We start from the raw sequence: 14207 nt of genomic DNA, 5'->3' as shown, positions 1-14207 counted from the left end.
ATCATGGGTACGACGAACTCGTCGGAGCAGCAAATACTTTAGCCGCACCGGAGTACGCCGCCAGTTGCTTGGTCTTGTCGTCCTCCCACATGATCTTCCGTTACTAGAAGAGCAACCTCGCTCTAGATGCCAATTGTTAGCACAGGCCCGACCTCGCCGCTGCAATCCGTCGTGTACTTTCCAGCGATACACGCGTACAAGAGTAGCTCGAGTACTTTCCGAGCTAATCGGTTGTATCGGAGACGTAGACGTAGACATACTCCTGTGCTAGCTAGCACGTACGCAGCCGGCTACTTGTGCGGCGAGAATACATGAGATAGTATGGCCACAGGACCGTATCGGTACCGGTCCTGATGTTGTATTGCTCTGTATTGATCTCTCGGTTGTACAATTGTTAGAGGGGTGCAGGGATCTTTATACTAGCTAAACCAACTAGCACTAGTCCAGCTCGGTGATGCTTTAGAAATCTACATGGATACGTACACATATCAGACTTGAACACGTATACGACGTGTTTAATTCCAACAATCTTAGGGTTTCTTCCTGAGCATCACGAGTGGGTAAACAGTAGTTACACGATGATGCCTTCATCCGGGACTATTGCTGAGGATGAAAGGCATGTTTTCTACTAGTGTGATACATTCGAATTTATTTGACAAATCAACAAATGTACAATAAACATCATTTTTTTTCCCGTGGAGAAACTGAACCCGGTCGAATGACTAACACCCAACACAGAGCACTTTCGTGTGTGAAGTAACTGGTTCTCGTCTTGGTTATTTAGTGCAAAACCTCAAGTTAGTTGCTGCACGGGCTGCTTCAGATCCTGTCCAGTATTGGCTGGTTGGGATGGATGCTTATGATTTTTCTGATTTCATCCTTCCAATCCTCACTATGTTCGATGGTGAAGTAACTCGATCCGATACTGATATGTTTGAGGCTTGAAAGGTGCAGCAATCCTTGGACAAAACCACCGGGGCTGTACTTGTCTGACTTTGCCAAGACTAGTTTTAACCTCTGGAGCTTTGGCATAGCTCCTGGCTCAAACTTCAAGCAGGTCTCCGCACACAAGCTAAACTTCACTAAACACCGGAATCCTTGGCTGCCGATTGCATGCCCTAGTTGTACACCATAGCGCAAACGCAGTGTAAGAGAAAGCAACATCGGTAGACTTGCGAGGATATTGACTCCCCTCTCTCCCATTTCACATACACCTGAAATGCCAAGGCGAGTGAGGTTGATGAGGGAGCTGATCTGCTTTGGTAAGGTGGGGAACCCAAAGTAAATATGTCCCCTAAGGACTAGCCTCCGGAGAGGCGGAGGAGAGGAGCTACTCGGAAACACCCACCAATCTAAGAAGTTAGAGCTTTTGAATTGAGTGAAACGCAAAGAACGTAGGCTGTTTGCAAGGAGTTTGGAGAGAGATGACGCCCACACTTTCATGAGATCTTCATCATTGAAAGCTCCATCACCAAATGATATCCATGTAATATCAAGTGCCCTTAGTTTGGTCAGCTCCCCAAGCCCTTCAATAGACCTTACAGATGCTTTACAAAGATTGATCCATGAAAGCTCCTCCAAGCATTGCAGATTCCCAATTTCGTCTGGCAGTGGAGTCGAATTTCCATGCAAAAAAAGGCACACGAGTTTCTTTAACTGAACAATAGTCCTTGGTAGTTTCATAATTACACAACCTCTAAGATCTAATACCTCTAGATTGTGCAAGTTGCCAATTTGTTCTGGAAGCTCGGTTATAGCTGTTCTGGGGCCTGTGATCCGGTAATCCCACGGTCTTTCCCTTTGTGTATGTTTTCCGTCCAACGTGATCCTTAGGTACTTCAGTTGATAGAAACTTCCAATATGTTGAATGTCATGATTCTTAGACTTCATAACACCTTCTATATTGAGCACTCGCAAAGCTTTGCAATTTCGAGGTAGTTGCTTACCTCTAGGTACAGTACTAGATCCAAATATATTTAGTGACCGAAGAAGAGATGCATCCTTTATTGGCAAATCTGCGGCTTCAGAAGAGTTTAAGTGGAGGGATAGCCAGCGAATATTCTTTGAAGGGTATTTACCATCATTCAACACAGTGACAAATTTGTCTTCAGCAGCTTGGCTTGTAATAAAATCCAACACAATATCATGAACTCCACAGAATTTCACCGTTGTACCATCCGCCCCAATCTTTCTTGCTTGGATCATGCTTCTGTTGATAAGCTCATTTAAATAGCTTTCTCCGAGCATCTCCATATCTTCTCTATTTTCTTCATGGATTAACCCTTCAGCCATCCATTTCCATATCAAAAATCTGCTGTCAATGTAATAATCCTCTGGAAAGACACTCAAGTATAACAAACAAGCCTTTAAGTGGGGTGGAAGATCAAAATAACTAAGAAATAATATTCTCTTCATTTGGTCAATGGGAGAATCTTTCTCAACTGCAGAAGAAACAGATTTCCGTATTTTCAACCAGACTTCAACTGTTCGACTTTTGCAGGCTAGTAAACTGCCTATACTGATTATGGCCAATGGCAAGCCACCACATTTCTTCAAAATTTCATCCGCTACTTCTCTCAAGTCTTGGGGACAACATTGGTTAGAAGGGAATATTCTTCCAAGGAATAAACTGCGGGAATCATCAATACTTAAAAGCTTCGCTTCGTACATATGCCCATCCATGTCAGCACAACATGCTGTTGCCACATTCTTACTACGTGTTGTAGCAATCATTCTACTTCGTTTGTTGTTATCAATAGGTAAGGCATATTTCACATGTTGCCAAGCTGATGAGCTCCAGATATCATCAATAACAATTAAGTACCTGCATATATTTGTTTGGGCAATACATTACAACTTCATTCCTTGCTAAATGTAGATCATATTTTCACTAAGCACATAAAATTAAGGCGGTACTAAGATTGAGAAAACTGCACAATGTAAGCTGCAAAATGATTTAATGGACTGTTAAAAGGGATGTTCTGGTACAAAATGTATAAGGCATGCATGCTTTGTCGATCTGGTGGTTGGTGCGTGCTGGATGGGGACTGATTGCTCGATATCACTTTTTCATGAGACAATTTCAGGTTGACTTACAAGAATACTAGTAGAAAGAAGAAATCGGGAATTTATTACCTCTTGTCTTTCAGGTGGTTCCTGATCTTGAGTATCATCTGCGCCAGATCCCATATTTCTGACTTGTCATACTCTTTTTCATTGACTTGAAACAAGATATCTTTTAAAAGGCTCTTGACGTTAGGAGTTCGAGAAACGGAGACGAAAGCCCTGCAATCAAATGGTTCTTGGATCTTGTTGTACACCTCCAAAGCTAGTGTGGTCTTGCCGGAGCCTCCAATCCCAAAGATGACCACCACGTTTGGTTTCGGGTCTTGCTCCATCAGCCACCCAAAGATTTTCTCCCGGGGTGCATCAATGCCCACAAGATTTCTGGCCGTCTCGTATTGTGCACGTAGCCCTCCTTGGTCCAAGGGCACAGGTGGAGGTGACGGATGGCACATGTCAATGTTGTACCGGTTGCGCCGCTCGCTCTCCTCGGCGACCATGGCCTTGAGCGCCTCGATCTCCTTGCTGATCTGGAGGTCATCCCATATCCCCTTGAGGATACCCACGGCCTTCTTCATCAGACCACCCTGGGAGGTTCCATGGTTGTGGCGGTTCTGCACGAAGCGATCGATGCAGTCCTCGATCTCAAACGACATGTTCCGCACCTTGTCCCTCCACTCCTTGGTGTGCGGGTCCATGTGCTCCTCCATATCTGAGAGCCTCAACAAGACAGCTTTCATGCTGCTCAGTTCATTTCTCAGGTACTGGATCCCAAGCTTGACTTGTTTGCCGAGCATGCTGCTGACCTGGTCGCCGAGCAGGCCAGTTAGCTTGTCGATGACAGAGTTAATGGCGCCCGTGACAACGCTGACTGCCATCTCTCTAACCCTGCATGCGCATCATCGAGTTCATTCAAGTGGATTTATCCCGATGGAAGTTTTTTCTTAACAAAAATCTTAGGACCGCGATATATTGGGAAAGTTTTTGTGGCAGCGTTTTCCTAAGTGAAAGCCCAACTTGCCATAACAAAACAAGTAAAATGCTCATGACAGCTTTGTAAGAATTGTCATGATCGGCGACAAAAATTGACATGTAGCGTGTTTAAAAAGCAGCAGAAAAATCGCCATGTATCCCAGAGGAATGACGTTCGTTCGATCGTGATCAGACCCTCATCCTAGACACGGTCCGAGCCGGCTTTTGGACCAGCTGCCGGCGGTCCGGTCCGGACCGGACCAAGCAACATCGCGGTCATGTCTTCAGGGACCGGACCGGCAATGGCCGAGCTCGGGCCAGACCGAGAGGACCGTGAGGACCGGCCAAGACAGGGACAGAGCGCACTCTAGAGCTCCGGCGACGGCTCATCGAAGCTAAAGGAAGCGCAGCTCATCGAAAAGATGTCTCGAAGATTGACAAGAATCAGAGAAAGCTACATCACCAAAAAGAACACCAGATGGGGCTCATATGCGACGAATCTGGCACAACGGCCGGTGGACGGAGACAATGTTTTAAATAGCGGGCTACGACAAATAGCGGCAAGCCTCTAAATACGGAGGTGAAAGAGACGATGGCCGATGCGGCGATGTAGGATCTCCCTCATTGATCTTTTGATGGAGATGATAGATCCAAGTGAAGCAGGTTCAGTGGACATGATTTCCAGATCTACAGAATCCGTTGGTCACGCGGAACCACGGACGGCGGCCACCACGACGGCGACCACCCCTGTCATGCCTGGGCCACCATGCCCTGCCGCCCTCGCCACACACCTCACACACCATCACCGTGGCCCCGGAAAGCCCCAGCCACGCCCCCGCCATGCTCTCGCCATGCCACTGGAGCTTCGCTCGGTCCGCTCGATCGGGCCGAGCTTTAACCGGACCGGACCGAGGAATTTTTTGTCATATTTTCAGGGTCCGGACCGACCGATTATTTTACTGGGCCAGGACCGAGCGAGCCACGAGGCGGTCCGAAAGACCGCTCATCTCGTCGAGGCTAATGAGACGCCTTGAAAGCGTTCCCTGAAACCTCTTTTTAGGGAACGTTCCCAGTTTTCTTTTCCGAAATCTTAATATCGCAGTAAAAAAAACATAGGAGCTTAGAGACTCACCTATAGGAGACCTCCAAACGGAGCAGAGAACCAGAGACCTGGAAGCAGCCGTTCGCCTCTCGCCACAACAACGACGGAGCCGAAGCGGTGGAAAGAGGAGAATTACTAGTACTACATACAGGCGAGCTTTAGTAGATGGTGTGGGATGGCTCGGGAAAGATGACCAACAGGGCATCGTTGACCAATTATGCAGGTAATATACAAGGAAGACATGTCCTCATCAAGAAACGATGAGCTCAGACCATCGGTGTAACATCCATACGGCAGACATTGATCTCTTCTTCGTGGAAAATTCGACCGTTGATTGCCAAGGTCTCGCTGTAGCTGTCGGGCATCTGATTTTTGCTCGTCAAGATCTCGCTGGCTACTGCTCAAAGTATTCTCCGTACTTAACAAAGTGTAATGTTCTTTTTTTTCCTTGTTTTTGGCGGAGAAATCAAAGTATCATGTTCTATATGCTAATTTTCCCCTGTTTCTATTAATGCTAATTTTGATCCCGTGCGTCAACACATAAGTCGACACCCCCACCAAAAAAGGACACATAAGTCGACAGTTTTTTAATCTCCAAGCCAACAGTGATAGCCATCCGAGCTAATTTTGATTTTTTTGACCCAGTGTGACTCTCGATGAGGTTCCGGAAGTCGACTTAGGGCCAGTTTTGTCGACCGCTTAAAAAATAAGCTGTCTCCTCTTCACCTATTATCATTAGCTGGATTTCTTATTCATTGTGGGTTATGAATTAGTTATAGGATAACTAATTTAGAAGCTTTGACAAATTTTACGAGCGGCTAATTTTTTAAGCTGAGAAAAGACAGCTTGTATTTTAAGCCGTCCAAAAGATTTGGCCCTTAGGCATAAGAATTCCTCATACAATTTAGAATTTGAAAAATCGTATTTAGTTACCTAGAAAAAAGACATATTTTGAATTGTTACATGTGTTAGCTTGAGGGAGACTCGTTTAGCAACGTCCAACTATTTCCCCTTCTCTTTTTAGTCCATTTTAATGAACCTTGCTCCTCTCGCGATGCCACGTGTTACATTACAAGCAACTAAGTCCATATTATAACCTTGAATTCTAAAATTGTCTACATTACAACCTTAAAATGTTGAAATCTCTAACCCCGTTTCCTCAAACTACTTTTCTTATCAGTTTTGAAATTTATGAGCGGTTGACCACCCAGTCAGTGCCATGTCACCAGGCCCAGTACCAACTTTACGCTCCATACGTAATATATTTCATGATTACAATCCATTCCCCACTCCCTCTACTCCCATAGATCCCAAAACCTTCAACCAACAAGACCCAACCGCCTTGCGGCGAAGTGACGAACGGCAAGACCACCGGTCCTGGTGCGCTACTGTCAGACAAGGTTGGCACTTCGACGATGCATCTAGGGACGAGGCAGGTGATGATGGGCGCAAACACATACAAAGGAGGCATTGAGGCACGCAACCACCGACAAAGGAGGCATTTTGGCACGCAACCACCGACAAAGGAGGCATTGAGGCACGCAACCACCGGCCAGGAAACATCACGAGGGTGTGGTTGTCGGGGAAGGGATGCCAATGTACAAGGGAGGCTCCAGAGCCCGAGAGGCTTATAGACGTACATCATGCTTGTCCTCATCCCTCCACCTGATCTGATGCCGATGACGGAGACATTGGCATCACGGACCTATGGGATGAATAAGACTAGAAGACACAGAGGTATGCAGTGTCTGATGTGGTGGCAATGGATTGCTGGAAGCTATGAGGACTGCGATTTTCGGTGGAATTTTATTAGGGAGAAGCTGGAGGTCGTGCCATTGGAAAGGTGATGAGGGCGGTGTTGAGGGAGACTATACGTTGCTAGGGACCAGCCGGGCAGGAGTCTTCGGGGAAGCACATCTCAAGAGGGTCCTGGTCGCCGGCATCGAGGGGGTTGTTGCCTTCAGTGATACAATTCACCAGCTACACTCATAAACTTGATAGAGCAAGCCTCAAAGTGAATTTTGAAATGGCCTACGACAAAGTTAAATGGCCATTGTTGAAACAATGCATGCGCATGGAAGGATTCCAGACAAAATGGTGTCAATGGGTTGACACATTTATGACATGGCAATGTAGATGAGCAAGGTAAATAATGACATTGGTCACTATTTCTAAACATGGAAGGGATTGCGACAAACAGGCCCACTGTAGCCTATTCTTTTCAACATTCTCGTAGATCTTCCAGCGGTTCTCATTAGCCAAGCCAAGGAAGCAGGTCATGTTGTGGACTTAATTCCTCATCTGGTCGATGGTGGGGTTTCGATACTTCAGTTTGGCGATGACACCATTATGTTTTATATTCGTGGAACATGACATTGAGAACACAAAAAATATGGAACTTCTTCTTTATTTATTCGATCAATTATCTGGTCTCAAGATTAACTTCCACAAGAGTGAACATTTCTACTTTGGAAACGCTAAAAATGGAAAAAATGCAAACAATTGTTTGGTGGCGAGTTGCTCTTTCCTCTTTTATATACCTTGGTACCCTTGTGAATTTTTGTGAACTTCTTAATAAAGAATGGAAAGGTATTGAGGGTAGCTTTGAGAAAAAAAATAAGTTGTTAAATTGGTAAGCTTATGTCTTAAGGGAAAAGGCTTATCCTAATCAATGATGTTCTCACGAGTTTACCTATTTCATGTTATCTTTCTTAGAAATACCCAAAAGGATAAGGAAAATATTGGATTACTACATATCCAGGTTTTTCCGGCAATCTGATAAACGTAAGCGTAAATACTGCCTGACGAGGTGGGATTTTATCTCTCTCCCTAAACACCATGGATGTCTAGCAGTGAAAGACCAGAAGACTAAAAATAAGTGTTTGTTGAGAAAAATAGCTATACAAGATACTTACTAGGGACGAGGTTTGGCAATAATTGCTTAGAAATAAGTACCTTTATTTTAAAACCATCTTTGAGGCAAGAACCAACGGACTCGCCATTTTGGAAGGACTTCGTACGGTCATTTTTCTTGCAGAGGGACGTTTGTGGTAGGAAATGGCCTAATACTATGTTCTGTGAAAATACATGGCTAGGGGCACTAGTGGAAAACGAACCTTTAGTCCCGGTTTTCCAACCGGGACAAAATAATCGAAACAAAAGGTTAAAAGTTTTAGTCCCGGTTGTGTTACGAACCTAGACTAAAGGCCCTCCACGTGGCTGCTGGGGAACCGGAACTAAAAGATTTTTTTTGATTTTTTTTTTTGATTTTTCAAATCTTTGAATTATTTCATAATCTAATCTTCAATCATCCCTACTCACTGCATGTAGCACTTATGTCAAATCTCGTCTAATTTCCCGACCAGTCACTCACTTCATTTATTTTAAATTGTCTAACTTTTCGGTCGGTCACCAATCCTCTCACTGCTCCAGCTCAAGCACGCTTAACTTTTCGGTCCTATCTCTACTAGTTACAAGTCTGCCCTTGTTATTTTCTTGATAATAGTAAGCTATCAATCCAATTAACCCTTAGGTCTTGATGTCACATGATTTAATTCTTTGAATTCCGAACAATTATTAAAATAAACAACAATGATTAACAAACAACAACAATTAATTTAAATACTTAAAAAAACTTGAAAAAGGCAACAATTTCAAAAAAACTCAAATAATTCTCAAAAACCATAAAAAATCCAAAATAATTAAAAAGTTTAAAATAAAATAAGTAAGAATAATAGTTTATTCATTTTTTGCCATTTAATCATTTAATATGGCATAATTAATATCTTTAAATCTATAAATCAAAATTCAACAAATAATATATCCACTATATCAAAAAATGTGAGGAATACAAATATGACATCATTTATTAAAAAAAAAGTAAAATTGACATCATTTATTTTAAAAAGTAAAATATGACATAATTAATAACTTTTTTTGAGCTAAATAATAGTGAAATTGAAAAGTACTATGAATGAACTTCACACTTTTTGCGCTTTCAATATGCACCATTAAAAGCCACATCATCAATTTTTAACCCTTTCTAACTTCATTTGCAATATTTATTGCATTTAATGATATTTTTTTTGAGCTAAATGACCATGAAATTGAAAAATACTATAAATGAACTCTAAAAAGGCTGAAACTTGGCATGATATTATCATTTCATCCACATGGCATGTGCTAAAAAGTTGACAAGGTTATGGCAAAAAATGGATGCACTTTGTGTACAAACTGGATAATCTCTTTCGAAGTGTGAGGGTTTCAAATGAAAACTTAGGTTTTACAAATATATTTAATTTTTAAAAACTTATTTTAACTCCACGCTTTTTGTGCTTTCAATATGCACAATTCAAAGTCACGTCATCAATTGACAATCCTTTCTGATTTTATTTGCAATATTTTTCATGCATTTTATGATTTTTTTGAGCTAAATGACCATGACATTGAAAAGCATTACAAATTAACTCTTAAAAGGCTGAAACTTGACATGGTATCATCATTTCACCCACATGGCCTATGTTAAAAAGTTGAGAGGGTTATGGAAAAAATTGGATGCACTTCGTGAACAAACACTAGTAGGAGAAATGCTAGCAGTAGCACTGGTTTTTCCCTTACCAATAGTTCTTGTGATAGCGCTACTGCAATCGCGCTACAGATAATCTATTATTAGTAGCGTTAAAAATAAAATCGCTATTGGTATACACATTAGCAGTAACGCTGGAATAAATAAAGTGCTACTGCTAAGCCTGCGCTACTGCTAATATTCCAGCGCTACTGCTAATATTCCTGCTTTCAATATTTAATTCGCGTCGTATTTATGTCCCCCCTATGCATTTGTGCATGCTGTATACAGTGGTTTCATCATATCTTAATAAACATGCATAATTTTCATCACATCATACACATAAAATAGTCTCTTCATTTATAGCATCATCATCATCATTATCCAACACAAATATCATCAAATCTCGAAAATAGCGATATACACAAGTCATGGCACACCCACAAGTTTCATCATCCCTATCTAAACCATCACGTAGAAGAGAAGGGCGATCAGCATGAGTAAGAGCGCGACTATGTAGTACTTCTTGAGACACCGGTTTCACTTTGTCTCTTGCCGTAGCATCCACCTCAAGTAACTCATTTTCGCTTCGGCTCTGCTGTCGAACCCTCCATGGCTAGCCCCCGGGTACCTGTCCACCTGGGCCTGAGCGTCTGGCTAGTGGTCGTACACTCCTGGAACCCTCCTAATGAATACGATGTAGCAGTCCTTCGCCATCTTCGATATATGTACCTGCATCGCAAGTTGATTAATTCCGTGATATATAATATGCAACATAATGTACTTGAGAAACACAAGCAGTAAACATATATAAATAACGAAGTTCCTCATACACAAACTAATTAACTAGAGTGATGTACGGTAGTTCATATAAAGACTAGTAGTATTATTTATAATTGAACACAAACATTGTCATCGTCAATCACTATTTCTCATCGAAGTTCCAATCTTCATATTCAGGCATGAAGCACCCGAGCTTCTTGAAATGTTTCATGTCCAGACCCTGAGCGACTAGCACCTCTCGGATAGTCTCCCGCCTCATTGGCCCATGATAGAACATCCCTCCTTGTTCGACGACCTGCTTCATGATCATCTGGGCAAGTTCACACTGGATGTGATAAAACTCAGCTCGGATTCGATGATCCGATGTGCTTCCTATGCTTGTGGCCTAGCTGAGAATCTCGGCATCACCGAAATTAGATGACATGCAAAGGCGTTGTCTATCCCTTCTGAACTCGATCATGTGATGCATGAGGTAGAATCCATCAGTCCTACTACCATTTGGTTGCTGGATGCACCAAAAGTTGGTCTTATGGCCGAAAGTGGGCGCTTTGTTCCTGTACTTTTTCACCTTGATATATCCACCAGTAAGGCTGTAGGTCAAAATGGCACTATCGAGAACATTCTTTATATGCGTGTAATCCTTCTTCTTGATGTTCATCGATAAGTCCAAGTACAGAGCATAGGAGTATTCGGGCTACAAAAAGATGAGGACACCCCCCTCCGCTGCTACGCAAAATAAGCAGAGCTCAAATTAGCCTCCATGCTTGCAAAGGAATGATCAAAACTTACGAAAGGATATTCGCGGATAACTTACGTGGGATGATAAGGCAGGAGAATCATTTCCTTGTCCTTATTAGCGAGCATGAAGTCACTGATGTACTTGCTCGCAGAGTCCCGGTGCTCTTGGCACTCTGCCAACAAGCTCTCGTGCATATAGTACGGGTCCGTGACGCACATATATTCTATGTTCTCGCGCGTGATGATGTAGTTGAGATACAGCGCATACAGGCGGATGAACTGAAAATCCAGCTTGGTCAGGTGGAACATGTCGTAGATGTAGTCAAATCGCAGGATGAACTTGTTCGTGGGCCAAGTGTCGACGTATCCACTCGCACCCGAAACCTGAACCGGGTAAAGTTGGTATCCTGGTTTTTCCGAGCTGAGAATTCTCTTCTTTGTGGCCAGCACATCATCATGAAGTCTCCTTAGATCATTGTTCTTTTATGCTCTCAACCACTTTCTGAGGTAGATCGGGTGGCCGGGGACATGGAAACGCTCCGCACCTTCGATAGGTATCCTGTCTACCTCCCGGGGATGCGGCTGGCTGCTTGAAGCAGCTCTAGCGCCATTACAACCTTTCTTTTTCGATCTCCTCCTTTGCTTCTTGGCGGGTGACGGTAGTGAGCCCGCCATACTTTCCCTAACCACATCCACCAACGTCGTCGGGCTAATTTTCAGTGGACGGCCCCTGTGTTGCTCTTGCTGGGTAGAGGCGACATATGGAGGCGTCTCCTGCTAGGATCGCATGAAGAGAGACTTTTTGCAATCAGCCGTCGAATGTTCCGACTCACTACCGCTACTTCTAAATGATTATATAGCAGTAGCGCTCTTTTGGTGCCAAACCAGCGCTACTGCTAACTTTATTTTCTTTATTGCTTTTCTTTATTATTTTCTTTTAATTATTTTTCTTTATTATTTTATTTTTATTACCTTTCTTTCCTTTTTATCATTTTCCTTTCCTTTTCTACTTTCTTTTCTTTTTCTTTTGTATTGCTTTCTCCCTTTTTTTTTCTTTTCTCCCGACGGCCTCTCGCACGCATGCAGTCGATGACGAGAACATCTCCCTCCCACACTACGCGAATATTATCGGAACCATGTGTTGTTGCGTACATAAAATACGTACATATATATAAATGATTGTTTCTCAGCTGCATCGAAGACGTTTCATGTTGAGCTTCTTCCCTTTCTTTTTCGTTGTCTTGATTGTTCTTTTTTGGCACCATGGAGTACGATCTTTCTTAGGTAATGTAGTCTTAATTCTTATTTTCAAGTATGCTTCATCGTCATCGTCATCTTCCCTCATCGGGTTGCCGTATTGGTCGTAGTCTTCCTCGTTGGCGACTCCATCCATTCCGACGATGTTCCTTTTGCCTCTCCTCACGATAATACGACTGGGATTGGTCGAGTCGGTTACGAAGAAGCATTGTGTCACGTTCTTAGCGTGTATCCATGGATCAGTTTTGGCGATGACGTTAACGTTGACGGTAGTGCTCTTTGCGTCGGGTATAGACATGGTAGTGAAATACTTGTTTTCTCTTACGATGGCCTTAGCCCACCTAACACGGAACATCGTCGCATCGTGATTTCCAGCATAGTTATGCTCCCAGATCTCTTCGACCCTTCTGTAGAATCTTTCAATTGTGTCGTTGGAGTCGGTCACGTATTCAGTCGTCACCCCTGAGTTCTGGTAATCACTGTCCCTGTCTTTGGCCTCTGTGTAGAACGTGTACCCATTGATATCGTATGCCTCATAGGACACGAGTTTGGGCGCGGAGCCCTGTGCTAAGATGTGTATGAGAAACCCGTCCGCACTGCGCTCTTCAGGGGGATTAGCACGAACCTGCTCTTTGAACCAACGCAAGAAAGTGTCGTTGTGTTCTATAGTAACTTCATCATCCGTCTTGCGCATCCCCTGATCACGTTACTTCTTTGCGATGATTTCTTTGTGCAGTGTTACATAATCATCTACCACATCTAGGTGTTGTAGCACTACTAAGTTAACCCTCTCAAAGTTGTCCCGTCGATCCGAGTAGTCCACGTGCAATTCCCTCCGGCCGTTGTTGTGACCTTCTCCTCCGAGCCTCCCATGGTGCTTGTTGACGGGCAAACCAACAATAGGGTCTTCTTTGCCCATATAATTCTCGCAAAAGGAGATGCACTCTTTGGCCAGATACCCATGGACGATGCTCCCCTCGGGACGGGCCATGTTACAAACGAATCCTTTGATCACCCCACTCATCCTCTCCAACGACATCATGCTGTGAAGGAATGTCGGCCCGAGGTCCATGATGTTGTCCACGATGTGGTCCATGATGTCAAAGAATGCGGGCGGGAAGTATATATCAAGTTCACGTAGTATGACAATGATGTCTTGTATCCTTCGGAGCTGCTTCACACAAATAGACTTTCGAGAGATAACGTCGAAGAAGTTGCAGCGACCAGTAAGTGTCTCACGGACATGCTTGTCCATTATCCCTCTAATGGCAACCGGGAGTATCTGCGTCATCATCACGTGACAGTCATGAAACTTCATCCCGCTGAACCTTTTCCCCTTGGTGTCTAGAAATCTGCTTATCTTCCCACAGTAACCGGAACTAAATTTGATTCTCGTAAGGCACTTGATGAATTGATCGATCTCCTTCGGACTTAAGGTGAAGCAAGAAGGGGGGCTACAATTCTGCTCCTTCTTGTTGACTTTTCTTCCCCTTGGCCCCCTCGTCGTCTCCGTCTCCGTCTCCTCCTGCAACTTTTTACGGGGCATGTGGAGATCCCCGTGATCTCCAAATCCTCCAAGTCTTTTATTGCCTTTAGCCCATCCTTGATCTTCTCTGCCATGTTCATCATTGTGCCAAGCAAGCTGTCGAGGACATTCTTCGTTATATGCATTTTATCAAGGCAATGAGGTGTGTCGTTATTGGGCCAGTACTCCAAGTCCCAAAAAAG

General features: G+C 43.5%; 1 protein-coding gene across 1 annotated transcript; it reads right to left on the bottom strand.

Annotated features, from left to right (window-relative positions):
* Positions 1-819: 819 nt before the first annotated feature.
* Positions 820-13173, bottom strand: LOC123441445 (disease resistance protein RGA5-like). Its single transcript, XM_045117879.1, has 4 exons — positions 12805-13173; positions 6778-6842; positions 3136-3951; positions 820-2824 (listed from the first exon to the last, which is right to left on the bottom strand). The coding sequence occupies exons 1-4, from the start codon at positions 13171-13173 to the stop codon at positions 820-822; spliced, it is 3255 nt and encodes a 1084-aa protein (XP_044973814.1).
* Between the last annotated feature and the right edge of the window lie 1034 nt (positions 13174-14207).

This window comes from Hordeum vulgare, chromosome 3H (genome assembly GCF_904849725.1).
Source record: "Hordeum vulgare subsp. vulgare chromosome 3H, MorexV3_pseudomolecules_assembly, whole genome shotgun sequence".
Classification (NCBI taxonomy): Eukaryota; Viridiplantae; Streptophyta; class Magnoliopsida; order Poales; family Poaceae; genus Hordeum; species Hordeum vulgare.
Note: the sequence above shows the minus strand (reverse complement) of the source record. Positions and strands in the feature narration are given on the sequence as shown.